Source organism: Xiphophorus couchianus, chromosome 4 (genome assembly GCF_001444195.1).
Source record: "Xiphophorus couchianus chromosome 4, X_couchianus-1.0, whole genome shotgun sequence".
NCBI lineage: Eukaryota > Metazoa > Chordata > Actinopteri > Cyprinodontiformes > Poeciliidae > Xiphophorus > Xiphophorus couchianus.
In genome coordinates, this window is record NC_040231.1 from 13999574 (window position 1) to 14025254 (window position 25681).

The window sequence follows — 25681 nt, forward strand, 5'->3', positions numbered from 1 at the left end:
CAGCAACTTTGACTGAATAAAGTGCTTAAATAAATCTCAAATAATCATGACTAAATATACTTTAGACATCTTTTGACTTGTAGTAAGTAAACTACATAGATTACTGGACAGATGTAGGAACAGGGCAGCTGTGTGACAAAAGAGACAGCAACTGGTTACATAGATTCAATTAGATTTACTTTACTAGAGATAATAAGAATTCAGAGGAACAGGAATCTTGTCAAACATTTTATCCTGATGTACGTAGATTGATGCTGAAGTATTATGATTAATGCTTGCATACATCCATCACATGCACCTATAGGTTCCATGTGAGACTTCAACAGCAGGGTTAAAATCCTGCTTCAGGTGAACACATATCTGGGTGTGAACCAAAAATTAAACTGTAAACCAAATCACCAGATTTTTCCATATATTTTTGTCTTCCTAGGGCAAGCACATTTATGGCTGACAAGGCAAGAGATTGTGAGGAACAAATTGTTAGTCATTCAGAGACTGTTGTACATAATCTTTAAAGATGGACTGACATCCTTTGGATTTGCTCCACAATACATTCAAGTCCCATTTAATCTGTATTTGATGATGCAACAATTATAAGCAACCTTGACATCCAACACTTTGGCTGTGAATTTTACATTTTGAGTACATTTTCTCAGTTCAGTTAACAGTAAGAACCTCGTTATGCTACTTTCCCACCTACATTTACATTTTCAATTTTTCAGCAGTGGTAAATTACATGTCACTCTCAATACTTACATGGTTTACAGGGAACTCAATTTAGATAGCAGTGTCATGCCAATTTACAATGACTGATTGTTGAAACTTGTTGAAATCAATCTGAGACTTATTGGTTCAGGATTGCCATCCTGCCTGTGTGTGAGTATGTGTTATCAGAGTTGGTCAGGTCTTGCAGGCTAAGCTGTCTATTTGATTGGCAGCTCAAGGAGGCAATAAAGTGACACCTGCCAAAGTCCCATTAAAGCTGGGTATTTGCCTTTATGCGTGTGTGTGAGGAAATTGAAATGCAGAGACTTCCCAAAATACCTCCTAGATATAAATTTCAAAAAAGCAAGGTAGAAGACATTTTAAGATTAACACGTACTGCTTCTTATTTATAGCTCATAATCATTTCATAACTCTTCTATGAAGGCTCTGTTTAATAATGTCTGAGTAGTAAAGGGTGTTGGAAGTGGGAGAAGGAGAGAATAAAGATGGTGTAATTGCACTCTGAAATGCAATTTTGGAACAGCAGTGGGTAACACTGCAAGAAAAAAAAATCCCATCAGGCATTTCATTTCATCTGCTCTGTTAGTTGTTGCTGTTTGTTTATTTAGTCATTCATTCATTCTGTGGAAAAAAGCTGCCACATATAGATGTTAACCAACCAATACAGGATTTACAAAGTTTTGTCTTGCCTTTTTGTGTGAAACTACTTATTTGAAGGTAATCACTGAAATAAAACAAGGAGTTTAAATTGATCTCAGTCTGAAATTTGAATTGTCTTAAGTGCTGAGTGTGGTATTTTTATTTTTAAAGGAACATAAAGTACAGAGGAGATCTTTTGTACTTTATGTTCCTTTGTAGGAACATAAAGTACATAAGAGGAAATTGATAATTAATCTGTAGTTCCACTTCAAAATTAGCAGTAGTAAATGGGGTAATACATTTTCAACACTGTTGTTGATTTTTGTACAAAATGTATAAGGCCATGAAATGCTTCATTATAGAGGCAGTACAGTTTTGTTTCTACTTCAGATAGATTAGATTCAGCAGAAAGATTTAATCTTATATCTGATAATGTCATAGGCCTTTACTTTCACAGTATTAGTTAGATATGGTATCTATACAATTCTGGCTGTATGGTAAACATGTCATAAAATACACTCTAATGCCAATATACTTAACACATGCATGTGCTAAGAGACACAACCAAATTATGTATATGCATTACACAACAATCTTGTTTTTGTGTTGGTTGTAGATCAGGCTTGCTTGTGCTATATGTATCATAGATGCGGTGAGTTTGCGATTCTGACAAGATGGTTAACCTGGTATAGCAAACAAACTTGCATATAAGCAGATCTCAAAAGAGATCAATATAAAAATAGGCTCTGATTTTGTTGGATAAAATATCAAATTTCTTTATATTTAGTCTAGATTCATCACATTACTCTTTTAATATTTTTGTGACTTAATTTGAAATTAAATGTTTACTTACTTATGAGACAGCAATTAGTCAGAAACTTGTTGCCAAAGTTTTAATAGAAAAATATTTAACAAGCTGTTAAATTGAGATACCCAGACAGTCAAAACAAGCTTTTTAATTATTCATGTAGGTTTTAAGAAAGATGGCCTTATGCAATGAAAAGAGAAATGGAGCTCCAACTAAAAAAAAAAAGAAAAGTTAATCTGTTACATATAATCAAATTAAGTTTTTCAAATTTACTTTATGATGTTGTTATATTTGCTTAACATAACAACTTAATACACTTGATATATTTACTTGGATAAACTTAATTAGATCAGTTGAAAAAATAAATATCAATATTTTTTAAGCTGGATTTTCTTTTTTCAGTGTGTGGAGAGAAGGAGCTTGTGTGCTTTTGTTTGTGAACAATGTCAAACCAGCACTCTTGTCATCAAAGGGCAATCCCAGTGCTCTAAGCTAACGGAGAGATCCTGGTCTTTTTAATTTCCAATCTCTTTAGTTTATAATCTGACTGCAACAGGTATTGCAATAAGAATGGAGGAGAAAGCAAAAAAATATGTAGCTATATGATGTGTAAAGGATACAGAGTTGATATCAAAATCATTATGAATGGTCGTTCACCCATTCAAACACACATTGATATGCTAATTGTGGTAAGATACGTTGTAGCCACAGCGACCCTGGGGCAGACTGACAGTAGTGAGGCTACCATACAATAAGCAACACAGGACCATCTAAACCACCAGTACTATTAAAAAGTCCTATTCAGGAAAATAGCTGCAAGTAAGCTTATTTAGTGTACCAATTTAAATGTATTTCACAATTTTAAGGATTTCAGAATTGAAAAAGATCGTAAACATTTTTTGTACCATGTTAATTTCAGCTTTAGTAATTGTGTGGCTTGCACATCCACATACATTAATAGATTATAGAATGGTTGCTTCAGTTTAGAGGAAGTCTATAAGCTACTTCACAAAGTCAAAGCAGAAGAATGTAACCAATTTTGCTCCCCAACTCCTGTGACTACATTTCCACATTGGATTTTCTCGCCACATAGTTAGGGAAGTTTCTTAGCCTCTGCCTGTCTCTCTATCTTTGGGCAGCTCTCGGGGCTTTTAGACCAAACTCATTAGACAGGGTGAGACCTCTTTAAATAATACATCTCCACTTACACTCCCTCCACATTCGGTCTTCCTTCTTTTAATCCTCTTCTCAACGCGTACTTCTTTCCTCTTCCTCTGTCCTTCCCTTAACAACTGCTGGCTCTTATTTTCTTTCCTCCCACCATCTTTGTCTGTCTCTGATATATTCTGTATTTTCCTTTCACCTTTTCTCTCAAGCTTCCTCACCCTTTCTTGCTTTGACTCTCACACACACACTTGCGCGGACACACACATATAAACACCTCCCAATTCAAACCGCTCTTTTATTGGTTTCCATGGTAACTAAGAGCTGGTGCGAGAAAGAAGGAATTCTCTGTGACTGTTGATAGGGGTGTGTGTATATTTGTGTGTTGGCGTGCATTGACATGTGTGTGTGGGTGCATGCAAGAAAGGAGGAGAGATACAGAGAAAGAGATAAAGTAAGAGACTATTATAGAGTGCCGCCTAGAGGCAATAAGCACATACACAAACGCACACCTTCACCAGCACACGTACACTTAAGCACAAATCAGGGTACACCACTCATCTGTTTGAAAGTCTGAATCATTTAACAATTATTTATGCATTTGTCAAAACATATGATCAGATAGATAGTTTCTCATAATGCATAAATCAGTGTTTCTTGTCTTTAGTAATTCAAGTTTTTATGATTGAAAGAAGTAATTTCTAGGTTCATGACAACTTCATCTATTTGGACATAAATGAGTAAGTTTGTGCTTATCAGAAAAACATGTTTTTGGGATAATCCTGTTTGTCACCCTTCATACACCGCTCACTGACAGCTTGCAGCAACAGTTTGGGGATCGGAAGCTCGAGTCTAAGCTTCATACAGCCAGTCAAAATTTCAGTCAGCCATAACTTATCAACGGCACACTGTGCTTAATAAGCTTGATAACTAACCATTACTGATAGAAATATATATTATTATGATCATCAGATGATCAATAAAGTCAATGTAAAGTTAGTTAACCTAAGATGAAATTCAAAAAATGGGCACCAGGGGTGTGCTACGTCAGTCCTCAAGAGCCAATGTCCTGCAGATTTTAGATGTGATCGTACTCTGACACTACAATTCAAATCACTAAAATCTTCTTATTCCCTTTTATCTGAAACTGTTATTGGTCTGAGTATATTATTTCTACGCTTGAAAGCTGATAAAGATAAAGATCAATTTATCTGAAAAGACATAAAAAAACTGTTCAAACTAGATTACTTTTTTAACATGCCATACAAATGTTATTCACTTGCATTTAATAAATACTTGAATATACTGTAAATGTTTGATTTAAACAGATATTTTATGAGACCAAAATGTAGTTGGATATATTTGTTAGGAACACCACTATTTTTTTTTTTTCTACCTCATTGTAATTATGTCAATGACACAACTTAGTTGAAATATTTTTTTTTCTTCATATTTTAGCTGGTCTGAAAGATTTATTAAAATGACTTCTATCCAGTTTAAATCTAAGTAAGATTCTGTTGCTTTGTAACAACAATTTTTTACAAGAATGTTACATTATTCATCTGATAAAAAGACAATGGTAATGTTCCAAGATCAACAGACAGGATTACAACCTAACAAAGACAGGTAAAAAAAAAAAGAAGCAGTGAATTTGGTAAGCTTAGTATTTTTATGCAGAAAAATGTACATAGTTTAGTGAGATAGAACCAAATGTGTGTTTGTCATTAAAGGTTGGCCACTGAAAACCTGACACCTGAAAACCTGAATTATCTATAAGAACTGAACTGTGATAATTAATTTAAGTAGTAATAAAAATTCCTGGATTCAGGAACCATTGCATTATCTTCTATCCAAAGTGTAACATGAAAGAGAGGCTATTGATATAAAGTTAATACGTTATTTTATATTGCTCAGGATCTATTAAATTATAATCTCATAAAATTAAGATTTATTTCCCCCTCATTAGTTTGAAATAAGATTCCATCTGTCTGCCACCTAGTTTAACATCAATGCTGTTTTTGGATAAGGCCAAACAGCATATCTACCCCAAAGCCTCTTTTACAGGACTCCATTGTGTTAGTCAAGATTTGCTCAGGGAAATTGTTTCAAATAGTGAAGTAAAAATTCTTTCAAAACCTTGTTTCTACTTTTCTTGTATAAAGTTGTTTCATACCCACCCTCTCATCTTGCTTCACTTCACCTCTGCTTTTTTCTATTTTCTTCTTGTTTCCTAAAGTTCTAGACTTCTTTGCATAAAACAACAACAACAAAAAACAATCTAAACTTATATGTCTGGTTTTTGGTCTGAAATCATCATTTAAAAAGACAACATTTCCATGTACATAGCAAGTCTGCAGATACTTCACTGTCAATCCAGTCCTGTGATGGGACCTTGAGTGTGTTGCATTTAATGGCTACAAATGTCAATGAACTACAACAACATTGGGTCATAATATATCAATAGTGAGGAGACTGATTAAATCATTAACTTGCTGCTGCTAAGGTCGACTCTACAAACTACTATATCATGGGTTATATTAGTTTTTCCCATGACTGTATGTCAATATACCATTACATATGTAAGATTAGAGTTATACTAACTGGTAATGATGTGCACATGATCCACTCACAGCTTATTCACAAATTTGAGTTTGATATTCTCCAGAAAAAGATAAAGTTATTATAAATGCTATGAATATATTGTTCGAAATACTGCAACTTAATGTTCAGATGATTTTTTTTTTCCTGAGCTGTTAGTCATCTGTTAATACTTTCACATGTATGTGTATTTGGGCAATAGAAAAAACAAGATGAGATACAGTATATTGGTAGTCAGAGGTAGGACTGCTGAAGTCTCATGTATGTGTGTAGATGATCAAAGTATACGGTTGTGTGATAGAAAGAGACTGACTTGTATGGCTTTTTTTTTTTGCATTTATTTGTGTGTGTTTGAGGGAGAGGGTGAGTGATCAAAGCATGTGTATGGAGCCTTCTGATGAGGCTGGCATCCGAGCCTAGAGCAGCACCACCGGAGGATTGTGGGTAGATGAAGACAAGACCTCTAGACCCAAGGGTTTGAAAACAAGAGAACAGTAAAAGTCAATCCAAAATATCAATCAATATCACAGCCTAAGGTCAGGGGGAGAAGTAAAAAATGGGGTTATTACTATGGAGCTTTAGGAAACAAGAAGAAAATAGAAAGAAGCAGGAGTGGGTGGGTATGAAACAACTTTATACAAGAAAAGTGAAAACGAAGTTTTGAAAGAATTTTTCCTTCACTATTTGAAACAATTTCCCTGAGCAAATCTTGGCTAATATAATGGACCCAGTCATAATGTGTACGCTTTTGGTCTCATAAACTTTGGCACATCTTACAGAAAAGTCCTCAGGGGCTCACGAATGCCCTACTGTGAAAACTGAAAGTGCTTGAGGGCTCTCTGGTGTACTTTTTGAGCCTTTCATGCTCAGTTTTCACAAGACCAAAATGCTGACGTTTTTACTTGAAAGAGTAACCCTCAAGGGTGTGTTTAAGGGGATGTTTCCATCTAATAACTGGTAGCATTTAAACTTTATGATCCTGTACAAAAAGATCACATCCTCGCATCTCAGCACTAGAGCCCCATGACTTTGGCAGCAGATTAATTCACAAAGTGTTGTTCCGTGTGTCTTAGAGCAGGATCAAACTTTGAACTCATACGCTCTCACATTTTCAACAAGCACAGGGGCGATGATAATTAAAATCTGTTAAGGGTCACAGCTAATGACGTTGGTGGATAATAGATCTGACCCTCGGAGGTTCACGCCGTAGCAACCGCAACAAGACAAGATGAGTACAGGGCCAGAGAGGGTGAAGAGAAGAGGAATAAAAATATGCGGAGAGAATGTATTGTGTGTATTGGGGGAGATGACATTGACCGATGGGCTTCTTGCAGCTGTTTTGTGCACTCACTTTCAGAGACACTTACATAAATGTCAGTGACCTCTGCCTTATTAAGAGCATAAGTGTGCACACACCCACATACTGTTCATGGACAAGAGTTCTTGCTCTCTTGGGGATGCAAAAGATGAATTGAGCCAGAGTTAGGCCTGTTTTTCACAGGTGTTGCTGAATGCGTTAATAGGCTTTTTGAAACAACACTGCTGTGCTGCAGATCACATACTGTTTTTGAGCACCGGTTGCAAAAGTTTAGTCACTTAGTGTTTGTCCCGCTGATATTTCTATTCAGAAAAATTTGCCATTTAGAGAGGGTTTGGCAAAAAAATACATGCAGCAAATGTGCTTTTCAAAATTTAAAATCAAGTTTTTAATCTAATGTGGAGATAATTATGCTTCTGGTGTGAGCTGCTGTGTTATTTCTATTAGTAGGATGTCTTTATTTCAGAACCATCTGCAATCTACTACTAAAAGTCACAGCACCAACATTTCTTAGTTTCACATAAGGAGTTGCAAGATGCAAATAATAATAATAATAATAATAATAATAATGTTAATGACTATGTCCTTGTGTCCATGACTGTGTCCTACAAATGTAAATCAAATAGCAATACATTTTATGTTATTTTATGTTATATAACCAAAGACAAACAAAATCGTTTAATCAACCTTTGAGCCAAATATAGTTAGCTTTATGCAAAAGAGAACAGAACAAGGATGTCTACTGAACACTACAAGTAGTTACAAATCTGAGAAAACATAACTAGACCAGTTTTCCTATTGTAAGTGGATGTCAGAGGTTTTTAGACAGTCAGACTTGTTTACTTATTTTTAACTCTTCATCATCTTTGTGTTTATGAGTGTGAGCCAAGCGCCCTGTTTCCTGGTAACACTGCAATGACATTCACATAACTGCATATGTTTATAATTAGAAGTTTCCAAGAAAAATGACATTTTGATCTAATGCGGCTGTTTCACTGCCACATTTGAATGTTAAAAGTTTAACAGTGTGTTAGTACTGAAACAAGCTGGAGGTGTTTCTCTTTTGCTTTATCCTATCTGATTAAACCTGCCAGAGATAAAACTAATACAAAAAATGACATACAGAATTGAGCTAATAAATTTGGAAATAAATCTTACAGTCCTCTCTCTGTCACATAAATCATATGACAAATTGAGCAGCAATTCCAATTATACATACAGGTGAGTGGAAGCGAATCCATGCTTTGATATATGGAGTGATCAAAATTAACAAACCACGTTCTTGTAAAACAGCCATCTAAAGCTCAGAGCTCATGGGTTGAATGTTGCTTGGCCTGCAAGATCAAATTTTATATGCAATTTCACAGCCCCATGATAATTTATTACACAAAAGGATAAAACTACTGTTCCAGATTTCACCAGAACAACCCATTCGATGTGCATCTATGCTTTTAGTGTGTTTTCTATCATTTCATAATATGCTGGTATGTTAGTGTATGTTTTTATTTCCAGTGAGATATTTTTAAATAGTTTTAATAGTGTTATTACACATTATTTTAAGATGCATTTTATCCTATTAAAACATTTTATTTACTGTATTGATTTATTAGGTCAGTGTTTCTGAATTAATAATTTGCTATACAACATTTATCCACCACTCAAAATGTGTGAAGTTGAGTATGACGTAGATCAAATTTTGTGTATGTAGTAGAGACACGGGTGCCTGGATATGCACTTCTTATGTCACATTTCAGACTATTCAGGTTTGTGTCAAAGTTGAATCAACAATACATTCTCAACAAAAAGGGCAATAATGTGGAAACAACTGGAAAGAACACAATCAACTGACTTTTCTTCTTTTTGTGCCATTTTATTATATAGTTGTCACAGAAGGGGTGGGAGTGGTTGTGGAGGAGCCAATTGGAGGCAAAAGGGAGTCAGATGTGGAGCAGATATAAATAGATTTAATAATACAAAAAAAATATATATTGCAAAAGCAAAGTCTAATGTTCAAAAGTGCACACCAAAATCAAGACACTAAATAAATCCAAATCCAAGCCAGGAACATGGAAGAAAGACCAAAGGACAAAATTATATGGGATGCACTGTAGCCAGATTGAGCAATGTCAAGCAGAATGGAGCATTATTTAGCAGATGTACCGACAAAGAAAAATTAGATTCAGTGAATGTATATACTGAGAGAATAACATGGAATGGGTGTGCGTTACTCAGAGGGATTAGGAATAGCTGAGGAAGAAAACAAACACTTAAACTGTGGAAAGGTGAATAATTAACACAAAGGAACAACAATAAATGAAGAGATAAAAGACTAACACTGATCTAAGAGAATTAAATCCATTAAAAAACAAAAACATAAAAATATACTAAGAAACAAAATGCAAATAAATACAATAATAACAAAACAATAACCGCAATGCCAAGTAACTGAATAGGGTAAGACATTTTTTTAACAATAATAAACCCTGAAATAATTAAGAGAACACAAAAGAAAACCAAATGGCCTGTGGATTGTGACAGAAAGCTATTTCTTTGCTCACAGTTTCAAATTTGGGTAGCTGTGACACTAATATAATAAACTTCAGAAGAAAATGTGTATAACACTTTTATTATGCATAAGACTGGTAAACTGGCTGTCTCAGTAGTCCCTTTCAGAGACCTGGAATCATTGTATCATTTCCAACTTCTCTGTTCTAAAAATGTCCATAAAGGAGAGAGTCATACTTGTTGATAATTTAGGGATAGAAGCAAATTGGTTCCTGTACTGTGTTCTAAATTTAGTTAATTTTGCTATCAGCTTAAATTATTTCTATTTGTGTGGACAGCTCCATGTGGAGGACATTATAGTGGATCTGAGGGTGTTGTTTTATCCCCAAACTATCCTTTAAACTACACCATGAGACAGATGTGTTCCTATCACATCACAGTGTCCCCACAGTTTGGTAAGTGCTTCATTTTCTACACTGAACATGGTTGCTTTCTAAGTTATACTAATAAAGGTATTAATAAGGTTGTTTTTTTTCTCTATATATTTTCTTCTCTGACATTTGCAGTGGTATTTGGTCAGTTTGCTGTTTTCCAGACGGCAATGAATGACTCAGTGGAGCTTTTTGATGGAGCCAATGATAATGCTCGACTGCTCAGCTCCCTTGCTGGATCCCATTCAGGTGAGTATGTTGACTAGTTCTAGGTCTAAACCTCACACAAGTGAGAGACTTCTATGTGTTTACACAGTATTGACAACCTTACAGCTGAACTGCTAGCATGCTCTCTATAGTTGTAAAGGCACTGTATTATGGAAAAGCACCTATTCAGTTGTAAAATTTATTTTTCTGTATTGTTTTCTTGAATCCTCCTTACCTTTATTGAATTAAATTGAATTTATTGCCATTGTACACATGTACAATAAGATTAAAAGGATAAAACATTTAATACAATTTAAAAAGGGTTATTAATGAAAATATGTGTAGGAAAAAATAATAGGCTCCTTGGCTATAGAACGGGGTCACACCAGTCGTTATTGCAATTTATTCGACAGTGATTTATTTGATGAAAATGTATTATGGGATGTCTTCACAAGAAGAAATCAGCAGCTCAGAGAGTCTCAGTGGTACGGCACGATCTGCAGTACAGGAGCTGAACCCTCCATGGGTTTGCATACCCTCCAACTTTGAGTCATCCAAGCTTGGCAGAGCTTTGAATCATTGCACAGTAACACACCATGCATTGATCAAATCTGACAGCTGTTGCAAAATCGATGCATATCACAAAATTTGAGGAATGTAATATGAGGAAATATTGATTAACATTGCTCATGGCGAACTGTGATGCCATTGCTTTTGAGTTTTACTTCATATATACTGTAAGTTTCTGTGTCATTGCTAGCAGGCACACTGCAGGGAAATATCCATGAATGTGACATTAGATTTCCCTCTCTGGAGATCATGTATACGTCAATTTTGTGTTCATCAAAAGATTGGACTCCAGCTCAGAAACGTTCTTTAAACTGTGTAGGTGCCAAATAGTTTGATCATAGATGCAAAAAATAATAAATTGTAAATAATCTTTAGAGATCCGATATCTTTGTTTGTGGAATCATGAACACTTTTTTATTTTTCTAGATGTCAAGGTTTCTTTCAGAAATGGTGCTGCAATTTAAATCATTATGTTTCCAGGTACAATTCATTTAAATAGGACAAGAGCCAGCTTGAATAGCATTCAGATGTGTGACTTATTCCCGAGTTCATTGCGGTTTGTGTTTTCTGTTTTTAGAATGGAAAACAATCAAACACAGCAGGCTATAGAAAATAATGTTATCTGTATCATTCTTGCATACACCTACACACACTTACACATATGAAGGGGCAAACAGCTTTGTATTGCATTGTTCCATCTAACTGGTTGATTATCTTGGCACGGAAACAAATTAACACACAAGCATGTCTATAAAGCCCACACATACACACGCGCACATTCACACATCATGACAGTGCTAATGATGATTCTAAATGTCAGCCACACCAGGTCACATTTGCCTCATTCATTACTGTTACTTCCTCTGTCTGTCTTTGTTTTTTTTCCCTTTAAATCTGTGTGTGACTGTTAAATGATGTGCAACATTCATATTCAGCCATAAAAGGGAAATGTATAGGGATATCTGCTGAAAAATAATCAGAATAAGCCAGTGTAGTTAAGTGTAGACAGTTAAGTAAGTACTTAGTGTTAAACAATGTGCCCCTGCTGTTGCGTGTGCATGGATGTTTTATATGAAACTGTTGTATTATTTGATTTATACATTTTTTTATGTGTAACATTTCTCTTAAAACTAATGTTTAAAAGACATATTTAAGCTGGTTTCAGTTTTTTACTTTAATTTAAAAATCATGTTTGTGCGTGTGTAATTATTTCAGGAGAGACATTGCCGCTGGCAACATCCAATCAGATCATGCTTCGGTTCAATGCCAAGAGTGGCCAGTCAGCTAAAGGCTTTCATTTTGTCTACCAAGGTAACTCATTACCGTTTATTTCTTTGTTGCAATATGTTTTCCTCACTTAAATACCGATGCATCTCACTAAAATAAATATAATTGAAAAATACATATGTTTTACTAATTATTCAAAAAATGTTAAAACTTCTATTTTATGTAGATTGATTACTCACAATTATATGTCAGTTTTTACCCTCAGTAAATTTGTGGGTTTATGGCTTACAGCTTTTAAACATCCAAAATTCAGTTTCTTTTATAGAATATTAAATAAAATCATATGAGTCTGAAAACCTTCTTACTAATGAATTTAATTGTTGCTTTAATTATTCTCTTTCAATACAATTGAACTTATTTCTTCATTGTAGCTGTGCCTCGCACAAGTGACAGTCAGTGCAGCTCAGTGCCAGAGCCTCGGTATGGCAGACGAATTGGCTCAGAGTTCTCAGCAGGCTCCGTTGTCCGGTTCGAGTGCAGTCCTGGGTATCTTTTGAAAGGATCCAGCGCAATTCGATGCCAGGCTGTACCAGGTGCCCTCGCGCAATGGAACGCATCGACACCTTTATGTATAGGTGAGGAGAGCTGACCTGCACAATATTAAGACTGTAACTAGCAAATCTACACACCTCCAAAATAAAGCTTGCCACTGGATTTTGATTAAAGAAGTCAGAAATTACACAAAACACCATCAGGTTGTAGGAACCACAGAATTTTGACCAACAAACTACTGAAACAAAAAAATATGACTTTCAACAAATGTAATTTATGCTTAGAAATTTTGGACTTTCCTCTCTGTTCTAAAATATTTTTAATTTCACAGGTTACTTTAGTTATGCTGTTATAGAAGTAGTAAAAGGTTTTACATTCTTTAATTAACATTAAATTTAATAAGCAATATGTGGAAAAACTCAGATATACATTGTTGCAGCATTTCCAGAAGAAAAAATGACATTGTAGCACTGCTAAGGAGAGAACAGGTTGGACACCAACATATTAGGTAGTTTTGGTTATGATTAATCACATTGCAATAGACAATAAAAGTAACTGTTTTCATTTTCACTGCAGCTTTAGCAAACTTTATCTATGCTGATGTGAAACCTTTCACTGTTGAGAGCTGGCATTTTGCAAACATGTAAATAATTTTATGTATTCTTGCTCTGTTCAAAACCTCATTCTGTTTTTCTTTTTTTATTTTAGGCTATATTCCATCATCCTGTCTTAATTAAAAGCTACTTAGTGTATAAATTGTGCCAAAAATGTATATTTTATGCCTCCATTTTAGTTCCCTGCAGTGGCAATTTGACTGAACGTCGAGGTACAATATTGTCTCCTGGCTATCCTGAGCCTTACCCTAATTCTCTAAACTGTCTGTGGAGGATTCATGTCAGTGAAGGAGCAGGAATACAGGTACACACATATGTATGCAGTTAGACTGTCGCTTTTTAATGCACCAGTTGTACAGGATTGTGTAAAGTTGCAAGCTGTTTTGTTCAGTGATTATTGTCGTTTACTTGTTAGATCCAAGTTATGACGTTTGCGACAGAACACAACTGGGACTCTCTGGAGATCTATGATGGAGGGGACATGACAGCTCCAAAACTGGGATCATTTTCAGGTATGACAGCTTGACTGATCAAGCACAAAGGTCAGAGACATAAAACTGCAGATGACATACAAAACAAAATAGGCTGCATGGCACCTGATTATTCCTTAACTAATACATTTAGTACACGCAAACAATAGAAATGTTTGGTATAGTTCTAACCTCAAATAGTGAACAATAGTTATTATAAATGGAGAAAAGGATAGAGAAAGAGTGACACTAAGAAGAGAGTCACTAATAAAGTATAACCTTTTACAATTTCCCTGTAGAGTTTCCCTTGTGCCCTGCCCCAAGCACATATCTGTCTCACAGCTATACCTCACATAAGACATGCCACATGTAGGGCAACACACATACACACACGCGCACACTCACAAATTTAATATATAACTGTACTCTTTTATAAAGGATACACCTGGGAGCTGGCTACTACAACCATGTTGATCTAAAGCTGACCACTGAGCACCTTTAGTCAGGCAGATAAAACTGTTTCTCTTTAGAATGCTTTTTGGCCATAGATGGAGAAATTATGTGCAGCTTTTGCAGGTGTTATTTTTGTGTTTCAGATTTAAGCACATACTGCAGACTGTGCATGAGTTTCATTGACTTTTACCACATGAATAGTATAATGTCATATTATCACACTATTAATAGAAATTTTAAAAAAAGTTTACTCCCAACAGTTAAGTGTTTGGAATAAACCGAGCTTATATCTTATCATCTGTAGTAAAGCAGTTTTATCCTGAAAATATCGGGTGGGGCTTTAGTTTTGCAGCTAAAAAGTTTTTGTATAACAGCCAGATTTGTCTTTTTTGTAACATTCGTCTTACACTATGAGACACCATGAATGAAAATGTCACAGTGATGAGCCGTTGATATTATACGCTCTCCTGCTGTGCTATGCAAGCACTTTGTCTACACCGATGAAGATTTCCTTATCTTGGGATACTGAATGATCAGAGCTGCTTCATCTGAAATACCTGACCTTCCCTTTGATAAATTCACCCAATATTTTCTGCATTTGTCACTTGAGGGTGCTCAGAATGTGAATAGAGTGTTATTCTTTCATCATCAGATTACACTTTTGAAAATATTTGTAATTTTCTTCTTTTTTCTTAATGTATGCACAAGTTATAAAAAAGGAGCACATCAACAATAGCACACATTAATTTATAGATAAGATTTCCCTTGATGTTTAAATATGTGTGGAGTTTCTTTATGCTTACAGCCTCATGAGTCACACATTTAAAAAGGCCAATTTACATGGTCGAATGAGAAACACTGGGCAATTATTTTGAAAGGGTAATGTTTTAAATCTGAGGTGACTGTTAACTGTCTATTTTAAGAAGTCAGGAAGTTTGTTTGTATAGCACCTTTACAAATGGGATAATTCAAGTTATTTACCAGAAAAACAAAAGGAAAGAAATACAGAAACACCTCATACGTCAAAGAGAGACATGAAGCATCACATAAAAGCATACAATTCTGAGATACAATAAAAAAAAGGCATATGAGTATTGCGAAATTTAATCAAATGAAAAAACTAAAATATGATAGGAATAAAAATAATAATTCTAATAATCTTTGGGCTTTTTTGGTCGTCCCTCGTTGAATTCTCATCCTTGAAACACAAAAAGAATAGGTCTCTCCTTACCTGAGGGATGTTCATACTTCAGCAACAAACTCTGAAATGTATTTAGGCTCGTGACCCTTCACTGCCTTCTAGACTGGATTTTGATACAACGTAAACAGCCTATGCATATCTATGAAAAAAATCTAATATATGACGAAGAATCCCTAATTCTATTTTAAGATGATTTTTGAGACAACCTTTGATTATTATAAGTTTGACTTCAAAGCAATACTAGCATGCTAAATAATACTGACAGACCTAGCTTGTACAATATTGTAATGTTTTTTGTGTGTGTCTGTGTATGTGTTGTGTAGGAACAACAGCTCCTGCTCTACTGAACTCAACATCCAATCAGCTACTCCTGCACTTTCAGAGTGACATCAGTGTGGTAGCAGCAGGCTTTCACCTGGAATATAAGAGTAAGTTAATGGAGATTGGTTGGCTTCAAAAAGGAAATACTTGATGATATAAAACTTCAAAGGAACTATAAAATTGTGTTCTCTCTAACTAGAAATGCACACAAACACACAATACTGCTGCCAAAACTTCAACATCAAATAACGAGAGTCAGTGACCTGAACTGGTATTGCCCGAGAGCACACACACATGCTGAGCGCCGGGTTCTAGCACACACACACAATGTTCACCTGGAGGGACACAAACAAATTCATGTAGGCTCAGACGCAAACACAGACTTCCTTTGCCTGTGCCAGGCATGCACATAAATCCAGTGAATAAGAAGCACATAGGTACACAACTACGCAGACCAAACAGGTATGGACACGGGCATTACCATCATGCATTTACACACCTGTCAGGGCATAGCTGTGCTTTTCAGTACTTTGTACTTGTTTTAGCTTAGAATCACTTCTAGATCAATGAACATGTCCCCTTCTATGAGAATATGTGAGAGTTTTAGTGTGTATGAGTGAGCATTTCGTGGTGTTCTGATTTATAGGTGGGTGCACGCATTCGCATCAGTGTTTTTGGCATCTCTGTGTGAGTTGACATGCCATTACTAGGAATGAAAACCTGGAAGACTGTGTTTTTATTTTTCCTATATTTTTGCTTGACTGTAGTTTTGAATGGCATTATTCTGAGCTTTCTAGCTTAGCTTTTATTACCAGACCCACAATTAGAGTTCAAGGGCTTTTAAGGAAGCTTAAAAATAGAATTGACATAACTATGATAAACCAGACACCACAATTTTATTATATTATATATTTCCATCCATCCATCCATCTTCTTCCGCTTATCCGAGGTCGGGTCGCGGGGGTAGCAGCTTCAGAAGGGAGGCCCAGACTTCCCTCTCCCCGGCCACTTCTTCTAGCTCTTCCGGGGGAATCCCGAGGCGTTCCCAGGCCAGCCGAGAGACATAGTCTCTCCAGCGTGTCCTGGGTCTTCCTCAGGGCCTCCTCCCGGTGGGACGTGCCCGGAACACCTCACCAGGGAGGCGTCCAGGAGGCATCCTGACCAGATGCCCAAGCCACCTCAACTGGCTCCTCTCGATGTGAAGGAGCAGCGGCTCTACTCTGAGTCCCTCCCGGATGACTGAGCTTCTCACCCTATCTCTAAGGGAGAGCCCAGCCACCCTACGGAGAAAACCCATTTCGGCCGCTTGTATCCGCGATCTCGTTCTTTCGGTCATGACCCAAAGCTCATGACCATAGATGAGGGTGGGAACGTAGATCGACCGGTAAATCGAGAGCTTCGCTTTTTGGCTCAGCTCTCTCTTCACCACGACGGACCGGTACAGCGCCCGCTTGACAGCAGACACTGCGCCAATCCGCCTGTCGATCTCCCGCTCCCTTCTTCCCCCATTCGTGAACAAGATCCCGAGATACTTAAACTCCTCCACTTGGGGCAGGACACCCCCCCTGACCCGGAGAAGGCACTCTACCCTTTTCCGGCTCAAGACCATGGCCTCGGATTTGGAGGCACTGATCCCCATCCCGGCCGCTTCACACTCGGCTGCGAACCGCTCCAGCGAGAGCTGCAGATCACGATCCGATGAAGCCAAAAGGACCACATCGTCTGCGAAAAGCAGAGATGAGATCCTAAGGCCACCAAATCGGATCCCCTCAACACCTTGGCTGCGCCTAGAAATTCTGTCCATAAAAGTGATGAACAGAATCGGTGACAAAGGGCAGCCCTGGCGGAGTCCAACTCCCACCGGAAACGAGCCCGACTTACTGCCGGCAATGCGGGCCAGACTCTGACACCGGTCATACAGGGACCTGACAGCCCGTATCAAAGGGCCCGGTACCCCATACTCCCGGAGAACCCCCCACAGGGCTCCCCGAGGGACACGGTCGAACGCCTTCTCCAAGTCCACAAAACACATGTAGACTGGTTGGGCGAACTCCCATGCACCCTCCAGGACCCTGCCGAGGGTGTAGAGCTGGTCCAGTGTTCCACGACCAGGACGAAAACCACACTGCTCTTCCTGAATCCGAGGTTCGACTATCCGACGGACCCTCCTCTCCAGGACCCCTGAATAGACCTTGCCAGGGAGGCTTAAGAGTGTGACCCCTCTATAATTGGAGCACACCCTCTGGTCCCCCTTTTTGAACAGGGGGACCACCACCCCAGTCTGCCAATCCAGGGGAACTGCCCCCGATGTCCATGCGATATTGCAGAGTCGCGTCAACCAACACAACCCTACAACATCCAGAGCCTTAAGGAACTCCGGGCGGATCTCATCCACCCCCGGGGCCTTGCCACCGAGGAGCTTTTTAACCACCTCGGCAACCTCGCCCCCAGAGATTGGAGAGCCCAACCCAGAGTCCCCAGGCTCCGCTTCCTCAGTGGAAGGCATGTTGGTGGGATTGAGGAGGTCTTCGAAGTACTCTGCCCACCGACCCACAACGTCCCGAGTAGAGGTCAGCAGCACACCATCCCCACTATAAACAGTGTTTGTGCTGCACCGCTTCCCCCCCCTGAGACGCCGGATGGCGGACCAGAATCGCCTCGAAGCCGTGCGGAAGTCTTTCTCCATGGCCTCTCCAAACTCCTCCCACGCCCGAGTTTCGCCCGCCGGTACCCATCAGCTGCTTCCGGAGTCCCACAGGCCAAAAAGGCCCGATAGGACTCCTTCTTCAGCCTGACGGCATCCCTCACCGAAGGTGTCCACCAACGGGTTCGAGGGTTGCCGCCGCGACAGGCACCGACAACCTTGCGGCCACAGCTCCGATCGGCCGCCTCGACAATGGAGGCACGGAACATGGTCCACTCAGACTCCATGTCCCCCACCTCCCCCGGGACGTGTTCGAAGTTTTGCCGGAGATGGGAGTTAAAGCTCCGTCTCACAGGGGATTCCGCCAGACGTTCCCAGCAGACCCTCACAACACGTTTGGGCCTGCCAGGTCTGACCGGCTTTCGCCCCCACCACCGGAGCCAACTCACCACCAGGTAGTGGTCAGTGGACAGCTCCGCACCTCTTTTCACCCGAGTGTCCAAGACATACGGCCGCAGATCCGATGAAACGATGACAAAGTCGATCATCGAACTGCGGCCTAGGGTGTCCTGGTGCCAAGTGCACATATGGACACCCTTATGCTTGAACATGGTGTTTGTTATGGACAATCCATGGCGAGCACAGAAGTCCAGCAACAGAACACCGCTCGAGTTCAGGTCGGGCGGGCCGTTCCTCCCAACCACGCCCCTCCAGGTCTCACTGTCGCTGCCAACGTGAGCGTTGAAGTCCCCCAGCAGAACAAGGGAGTCCCCAGGAGGAGCACTCTCCAGTACCCCCTCTAAGGACTCCAAAAAGGGTGGGTAATCTGAACTGTCGTTCGGCCCATAAGCACAAACGACAGTCAGAACCCGTCCCCCCACCCGTAGGCGGAGGGATGCTACCCTCTCGTTCACCGGGGTAAACCCCAACGTACAGGCGCCGAGATGGGGAGCAACAAGTATGCCCACTCCTGCCCTACGCCTCTCACCTTGGGCAACTCCAGAGTGGAAGTATGTCCAGCCCCTCTCAAGGAGACTGGTTCCAGAACCAGAGCCGTGCGTCGAGGTGAGACCGACTATTTCTAGCCGGAACCTCTCGACCTCACGCACTAGCTCCGACTCCTTCCCCACCAGAGAGGTGACATTCCACATCCCAAGAGCCAGTTTCTGCAACCGAGGATCGGACCGCCAGGGTCCCCTCCCTCTGCTGCCACCCATCCCACACTGCACCCGACCCCTGTGGCCCGCTTATATATTTTACATATTTTATTTTTTTAACAAGTAAAGCTGTTGTAGTCCTTGAGTGACGGCAGCTCTTTCTGTTTATTGGTTTGAAATAGTTTTTATCAAGAATAGGGATGATTTTAACCAGCCAGACTTACTGACTTGTTCTTGATAGTTCGGTTAATACTGTCTCCAATGTTGGTCAATACCAACAACAGAAAGGCAGTTAATTTTAGTAGAAACCAGCAAAAGAACCAGACTGTTGTTCATCTGCCTTAAATTAGTTGCACGTTTTAGATGAGAGAAAAGGTAGACCAACTCATCTGTCATAAAACAAAGAAAATGCTAATGACAGAACCTATGATACATACATATTGGGGAGTACAGATTGTAATAACATCATGTTACATTCCTCAGCTGTAGCAGCATGACTCAAGAGACATGCTAATTTATTCTAGTCCTAAATGTACTGTGGCTTACTGCCCATCATCTCTACAACTGATATCCAAGGAAACTTTTACATGTTGTACTTTTATCCTAATGCTACAACTGCAAACTTCAAAGCACTAAACAAAAACGAATGTGATAGATGTCAAAAAGTGTGAAGTGGCAGCTAAATGTTAAAAAATAAAAATAAAATATTAAATAGTGTGATGCGCAATTTTATTCATCTCCTTTTACTCTAATGTCCTTAAATAAAATGGCAAGCAATCACTCTCAAAACTAAACAAGTTTACCTGTGTGTAATTTATTATATGTGCACATTCTACGTGGCCCTCAGAGGTTTGTTAGAAATAATTAGTTAACAAATGGCATCATGAAGATCAAGGAACATACTGGCTAGGTCTTGAAGTTTGAAGTAAGGAAAGTTAGGTGTTATTAAACAACATACCAAACTATGTACCCTGACTGAGGTTTAGCTGTTTTGCAAAGAAGAAAACATTCAGTGCCCTGATGCCCAAAGCTAGTAGAAATCCACCTGAAAGCACGTTTAGCTCTAATTGCATCGTAACGCGTTTCAAAAAAATATTGATTCAGAGGGTTGTACAAATGCACACCGCACTTTTTCAGTGTAAATATTGGGTGATTTTTCTATTAACATGTTTAATGTTAATAGGAGAAAGTCAAAGTAAATAAATGTTTTCCTTTACTGGTTAAGATTCCTCGGTCTTTGATTCTTTGCAAACTCTTTTAAGTTCTAATCTAAAGAAGATTTGCGTACTCTACTTAAATGTAGATCAATTGGATCCAAAATGGATGGTAACTTATAAAAGTTTTATTTTTGAACAGTCAAGAAGGTCTGCATGTCTGTAGAAATAACTCGATATAGTCATTTTTAAAGTTCTTATGTTGTCAACAGAAGTGGGAAAAATTTGAGTGAATTTTTCTTCTCTAAATATAAATGCTAGAAAGCGAATAACCTTCTCACTGGTAAGATCTTAATGACAGAAGAGTTTGTCTGCCTGATGAAAGGCAGACAAACTAAAAGTATTCAAAACAAAGGAATTCTTCTTGTTATCTCTTAACAGATGAAAGGTAGCTCTTGCTTTCATATATAAACTTTCCAGGGTGAGTGAAATCATTGTTGCACATATTTCTTTCAAAATTTCTCACAGTAAACTACTTTAAACCACAGTGCCACCCTCTTGTGACTACATAACTTGTTGTTCAAAGAGCCAATTTAATCTTTACTCTGAAGCTTTAGCTACATCAACATGATTATTAGTTTGTGATGGCCAATACCTAGATAAACAGATTATGCAACAATATTAAGTACAGTTTTTGTTTTAGAAATGTAAAAAATATGTTGCTCATGTTTGAGAATAAATCATTTTTAAATCTCTTTAAAATTGTTTTGATATTTTGTGACAACATAGTGTTCCCATCTGTATAAATGAGGCATGTGCAGCTGTTGGGGAAATTTAAATTTAAAATCTAAATTTGCCATGGATATCAGTAATCTTGGGCTAAACTATCCACATCCACATATTATTAATATAATAGCTCTAACTCTTACATTGCAGCAGCTACATACAGTGTAACTAAAATTCACTCATCAATTGTTTCTTGAAGGTAGCAGGTGTTACTTTTTCCAAAATGATGACTTCAACAACCTCAGAGAGAAGAGATTCTATACCGAGCTCTTCATCACCAAATTGAACTTGTTTTTCTTATAAAACACATTTTCAAAGATTAGTCAACTTTTAGTTGTTTTGAGATGATAGTTCACAGTTGGCGCACTACATTGTGTTCTTTCTGCGGCACAGATCGTTGTAGATGTTCTATCATGAGACATGTGAATGATTCTGGCAGTGATGTTCATCACATTTTACGCTGATCATCTAAGGATGAGGGGAAATGTCTCTCTTGCTTGTCTGTCCTCTCATAAGCTAAAATGGAAGTGTAGTAAATCTAGTCAGTTAGTCTTAACTGCTGACAATGTCCAGCAGGAGTCCAGTAGTCCTGGTGGGATGTTTTGTGGTGCTGTCAGTAGTTTACTGGGCATGACCACTCTCACATAGTCAGGACTTACTGTGTGTTGGCAGAAGAGAGAGAAAGATGGTCAGCCAAATGGAATAGATTCATTGATCAGTTGTCATGACACCCCACTGATGCTCTGCCTAATAATACACTGACTGTGTTTGTTTGCGTGTGTGTATGTTATGCCTCACACAGCTTTCCCACTTATAGTCCCTTTAAAAATTTAAGTCTCCCTCATTCCCCCTTAGCAAGCAGACTCATGTAAAAATCACTCATCCACGCAGACTCACAAATGTCATTCAGGGGTGCTACAGGCCACCTGGATGTGCATGCCTGATTACTTGTGTGTATGGGCACAGTTGGATCACAGCCTTTTGATGGTAGAAATGTAGATAATGAACCAACATGACCAGTGACACAAGCATCACACACAAAGACAGTTCCTCGTCTTTCCCTCCTTTCCTCTCTTGAGTCCTTCCTTCTTTCCTTTCCTCCTTCCTTCCTATTTTCCACCCATGTGCTGCCATGGTAACAGCTCTAGGGCAGTCTCCCGCGGATGTTTCCACATGCACACCCCAACGCACTCACACACAAATGTGCAGATACGCTTCTACTGGTCTAAAGGTCTGCTGCAGTCAAACTTATTAGAGATGTGTTTAACCTATTTTGTGCTGGGAATACAAATCCACTGCCAGGTTATTACCTTCTAAAACTTTACTTTGTTATAGTACTTATCAAATCTAAAATGTTGTCAATTTATGCTGGGGAATTTGTTCAAAAATAATAAACACGACTTTCCCATTTCTTCTCATACGTTTATTTTTTTAAAGATGGACTAAACCTGTGTGGTATAATAAATAAATGTTATATACATGTGTAAACTAGTAGGAAGTGTGCTACAAATAAGGTCTTGAGAAAAGGTCAAATTCCTATGAATGGAGAAAAACGAAATGGACAAGATTTTCCTGCTGTTTTCACACATAACAAATTGCTTTTTTTGGTACTAAAATGTAGGTATAAAACATTTAGATTGAGAAGTTATTAATTTTTGTGGAAGTGGGATTTTTCTGCATAAAATTTTAAGAATTAATGATCATATCACATTTACTTTTTCAGGTCAATGGTTTTTAACCCAGTGGTTTAACCCAATGGTTTTTAAATATATTTTGGGGGGAATAAAAAAAAAACAACCCTGTTTTGTTTTTTGTTTGTTTTTCTTCTTTGTTGTAGCGGTTGGGCTGACGACTTGTCCTGAACCAATGATCCCAGCAAATGGCATAAAAACAGGAGACAGATACATGGTGAATGAGGTGGTAGCTTTCATTTGTGAACCTGGTTACACACTACAGGTATGAATCACACAGCATACACACCAACCCTGTGATGTTTATGATTTGCATCAATTATTATGTTCTTTATATTACACATCTTTGTTAAAAGTACATTGTTCTTCACACTGTAATCACGAGTCATGTGTGAAAAGTGGTCAGCAACAATGAACAATTGCATTAAAAAATGCTGGTACAAATACATAAACATGTTAAAAAAAAACCTGTATAAAAATGTTTTCTTTTTAAATAATTTTATATCTAAAAATTTAAAACTGGATGTATACCTAGTTAAAAAAATACATTTAAAATTATGATGAGAAAGAAATGTCTTTTAAAGAAGTTAATTTGCAACATCTGATTTGACTGGGGAGATCCATATGTTAATGTATTTAAGCCAACACCCGAAACTCCTGCATAAAATAATGTCCAGCCATGATGCTATTCAGGAAGTATGAAAAACAGACAGTGCTTATATAGATGGATGTCTCTTCATATGCTGTTTATGTAAAAACCCAGAACAGCAGCAAAAAAGACAGTGTGAAAATTCTAACTGAAGCTGACAAGGTAGCTTTATCCACAGTTAAACAAGCACTCTACCAACTTTAAATTAAATATAATTCAAAGAAGAAGCCAATAGTCCAAAACCTGAGGTAAGGGTGTGGCAGGAAGGAAAGAACAATACACTCACATATTAAAGGATCATCTCAGAACATCAGCCAGGAAAAATAATGCTCGGCACATATAGTATGAGTCTTCTGTCTGGATAGTCATTCTAGGAATACCATAAAATGAGTTATAAAATAGCTTAATAACATGAAAGGCTGTTTTAGGGTGACCATCATAAAAGCCATGATTTCAGTCACTTAGAAAAAACCCGAAAAAACCCTAACCCTACAAAGCTACAAACCTGACTCGGCTACACCAGCTCTGTCAGAAGAAATTGGCCAAAGTTCCAGCAAACTATTGTGAGACCCCTGGGGAAGAATTCTGTCATTATTCTAGCATTGAGCAAATATAGATATTTTGGTAATCCTAATTGTTCTAAATAAAAAAGCAAAACAAACACTTGTATCTAAATATCATCTTTCAACTTTATTTATGTTTTCCTTGAGTATAAAATGAATGTGTTAATGATAAAAATACATCTTTCACAGTATTTTTATTGGATGAATCTAAGACACTGGATTATCTTTTCAGGGTCATTCACACATTTCTTGCATGCCTGGGACTGTGCGGCGGTGGAACTACCCACCACCTCTTTGCATAGGTATTGCCCAGACAAACACAAACACATTTTATTGTGGGCTACATTGTTTTATGAATTATTTCTGTATTGGGAAGGAAATGATGTCCTGCAGGCACAGACGTTACAGAATATTACATGGCAATGTGCTAGAACTGAGAGGTGCATCTAAAATGTTTGTACATCGACACAGTAGAAAGAAAAACAACTATATGATGAATGAATGCCCTCTATAGATCTGCTTAAAAAAACCTTTATTATTCATCTTTCTGAGGTAAGGATGAAATATTTTTTCTATGTGTTTTTATTCCATTAGTATATTTTTTAAGTTTATAATAAAGTTTTTGAAACCAAGAAGTTTTTCCACTGATGTGAGTTCAGCCATCGGTCGAATAATGGTGTAAGATGGTGCAAGCACCAGCAGAATTTGTGCTTTGGAAAGTTATGTTTCTGACCTTTGTTAAGGTCATGTTTGTGTTTAGGATTGAATAATTCAATAGCTTCAGAAGCTCTTTTTAGACAATTCTTGCTAAACTTGTTGTTCACATATCAGGATTTATTTAACAATGTGCTTTAACAGCACCTACTTTTTGTTAATTATAATTTACAGCACACGTTTTAGTACTTTGGAAACCTTTTGCAGCTCATTCATGGGCACATTTGTTAAGGATAAAAGCAACAATTCCTAGAGTATAATTCATATTTATAAACAATGTTTTATGTTCACTCATTGCCAGCACGCTGCGGTGGGGTCCTATCTGAGATGAGTGGTGTCATCCTCAGTCCAGGTTTTCCTGGCAACTATCCTGGCAACCTGGACTGCACCTGGCAAATCACCCTGCCAGCTGGATATGGTGAGTTAGGCTTTATTGGATGAAGGAGCATTTCTCGAAAGAACATGTCATTTTAGGTATATTTGTTGGCTTTTATGGGAAACATAGACATGCTTTTTTTT

General features: G+C 38.1%; 1 protein-coding gene across 4 annotated transcripts in view; it reads left to right on the top strand.

The window, feature by feature from the left end:
• Positions 1-25681, top strand: part of LOC114143174 (CUB and sushi domain-containing protein 1) — a 437499-nt gene that overhangs the window by 335653 nt on the left and 76165 nt on the right. For all 4 annotated transcript variants that reach the window (XM_028014977.1, XM_028014979.1, XM_028014978.1 and 1 more), the window contains exons 33-42: positions 10097-10213; positions 10325-10438; positions 12182-12277; positions 12625-12828; positions 13539-13663; positions 13775-13871; positions 15807-15911; positions 23383-23501; positions 24681-24750; positions 25464-25580. In XM_028014977.1, coding sequence (XP_027870778.1) covers positions 10097-10213; positions 10325-10438; positions 12182-12277; positions 12625-12828; positions 13539-13663; positions 13775-13871; positions 15807-15911; positions 23383-23501; positions 24681-24750; positions 25464-25580 — 1164 coding nt within the window. The remainder of the gene's footprint in view (positions 1-10096; positions 10214-10324; positions 10439-12181; positions 12278-12624; positions 12829-13538; positions 13664-13774; positions 13872-15806; positions 15912-23382; positions 23502-24680; positions 24751-25463; positions 25581-25681) is intronic.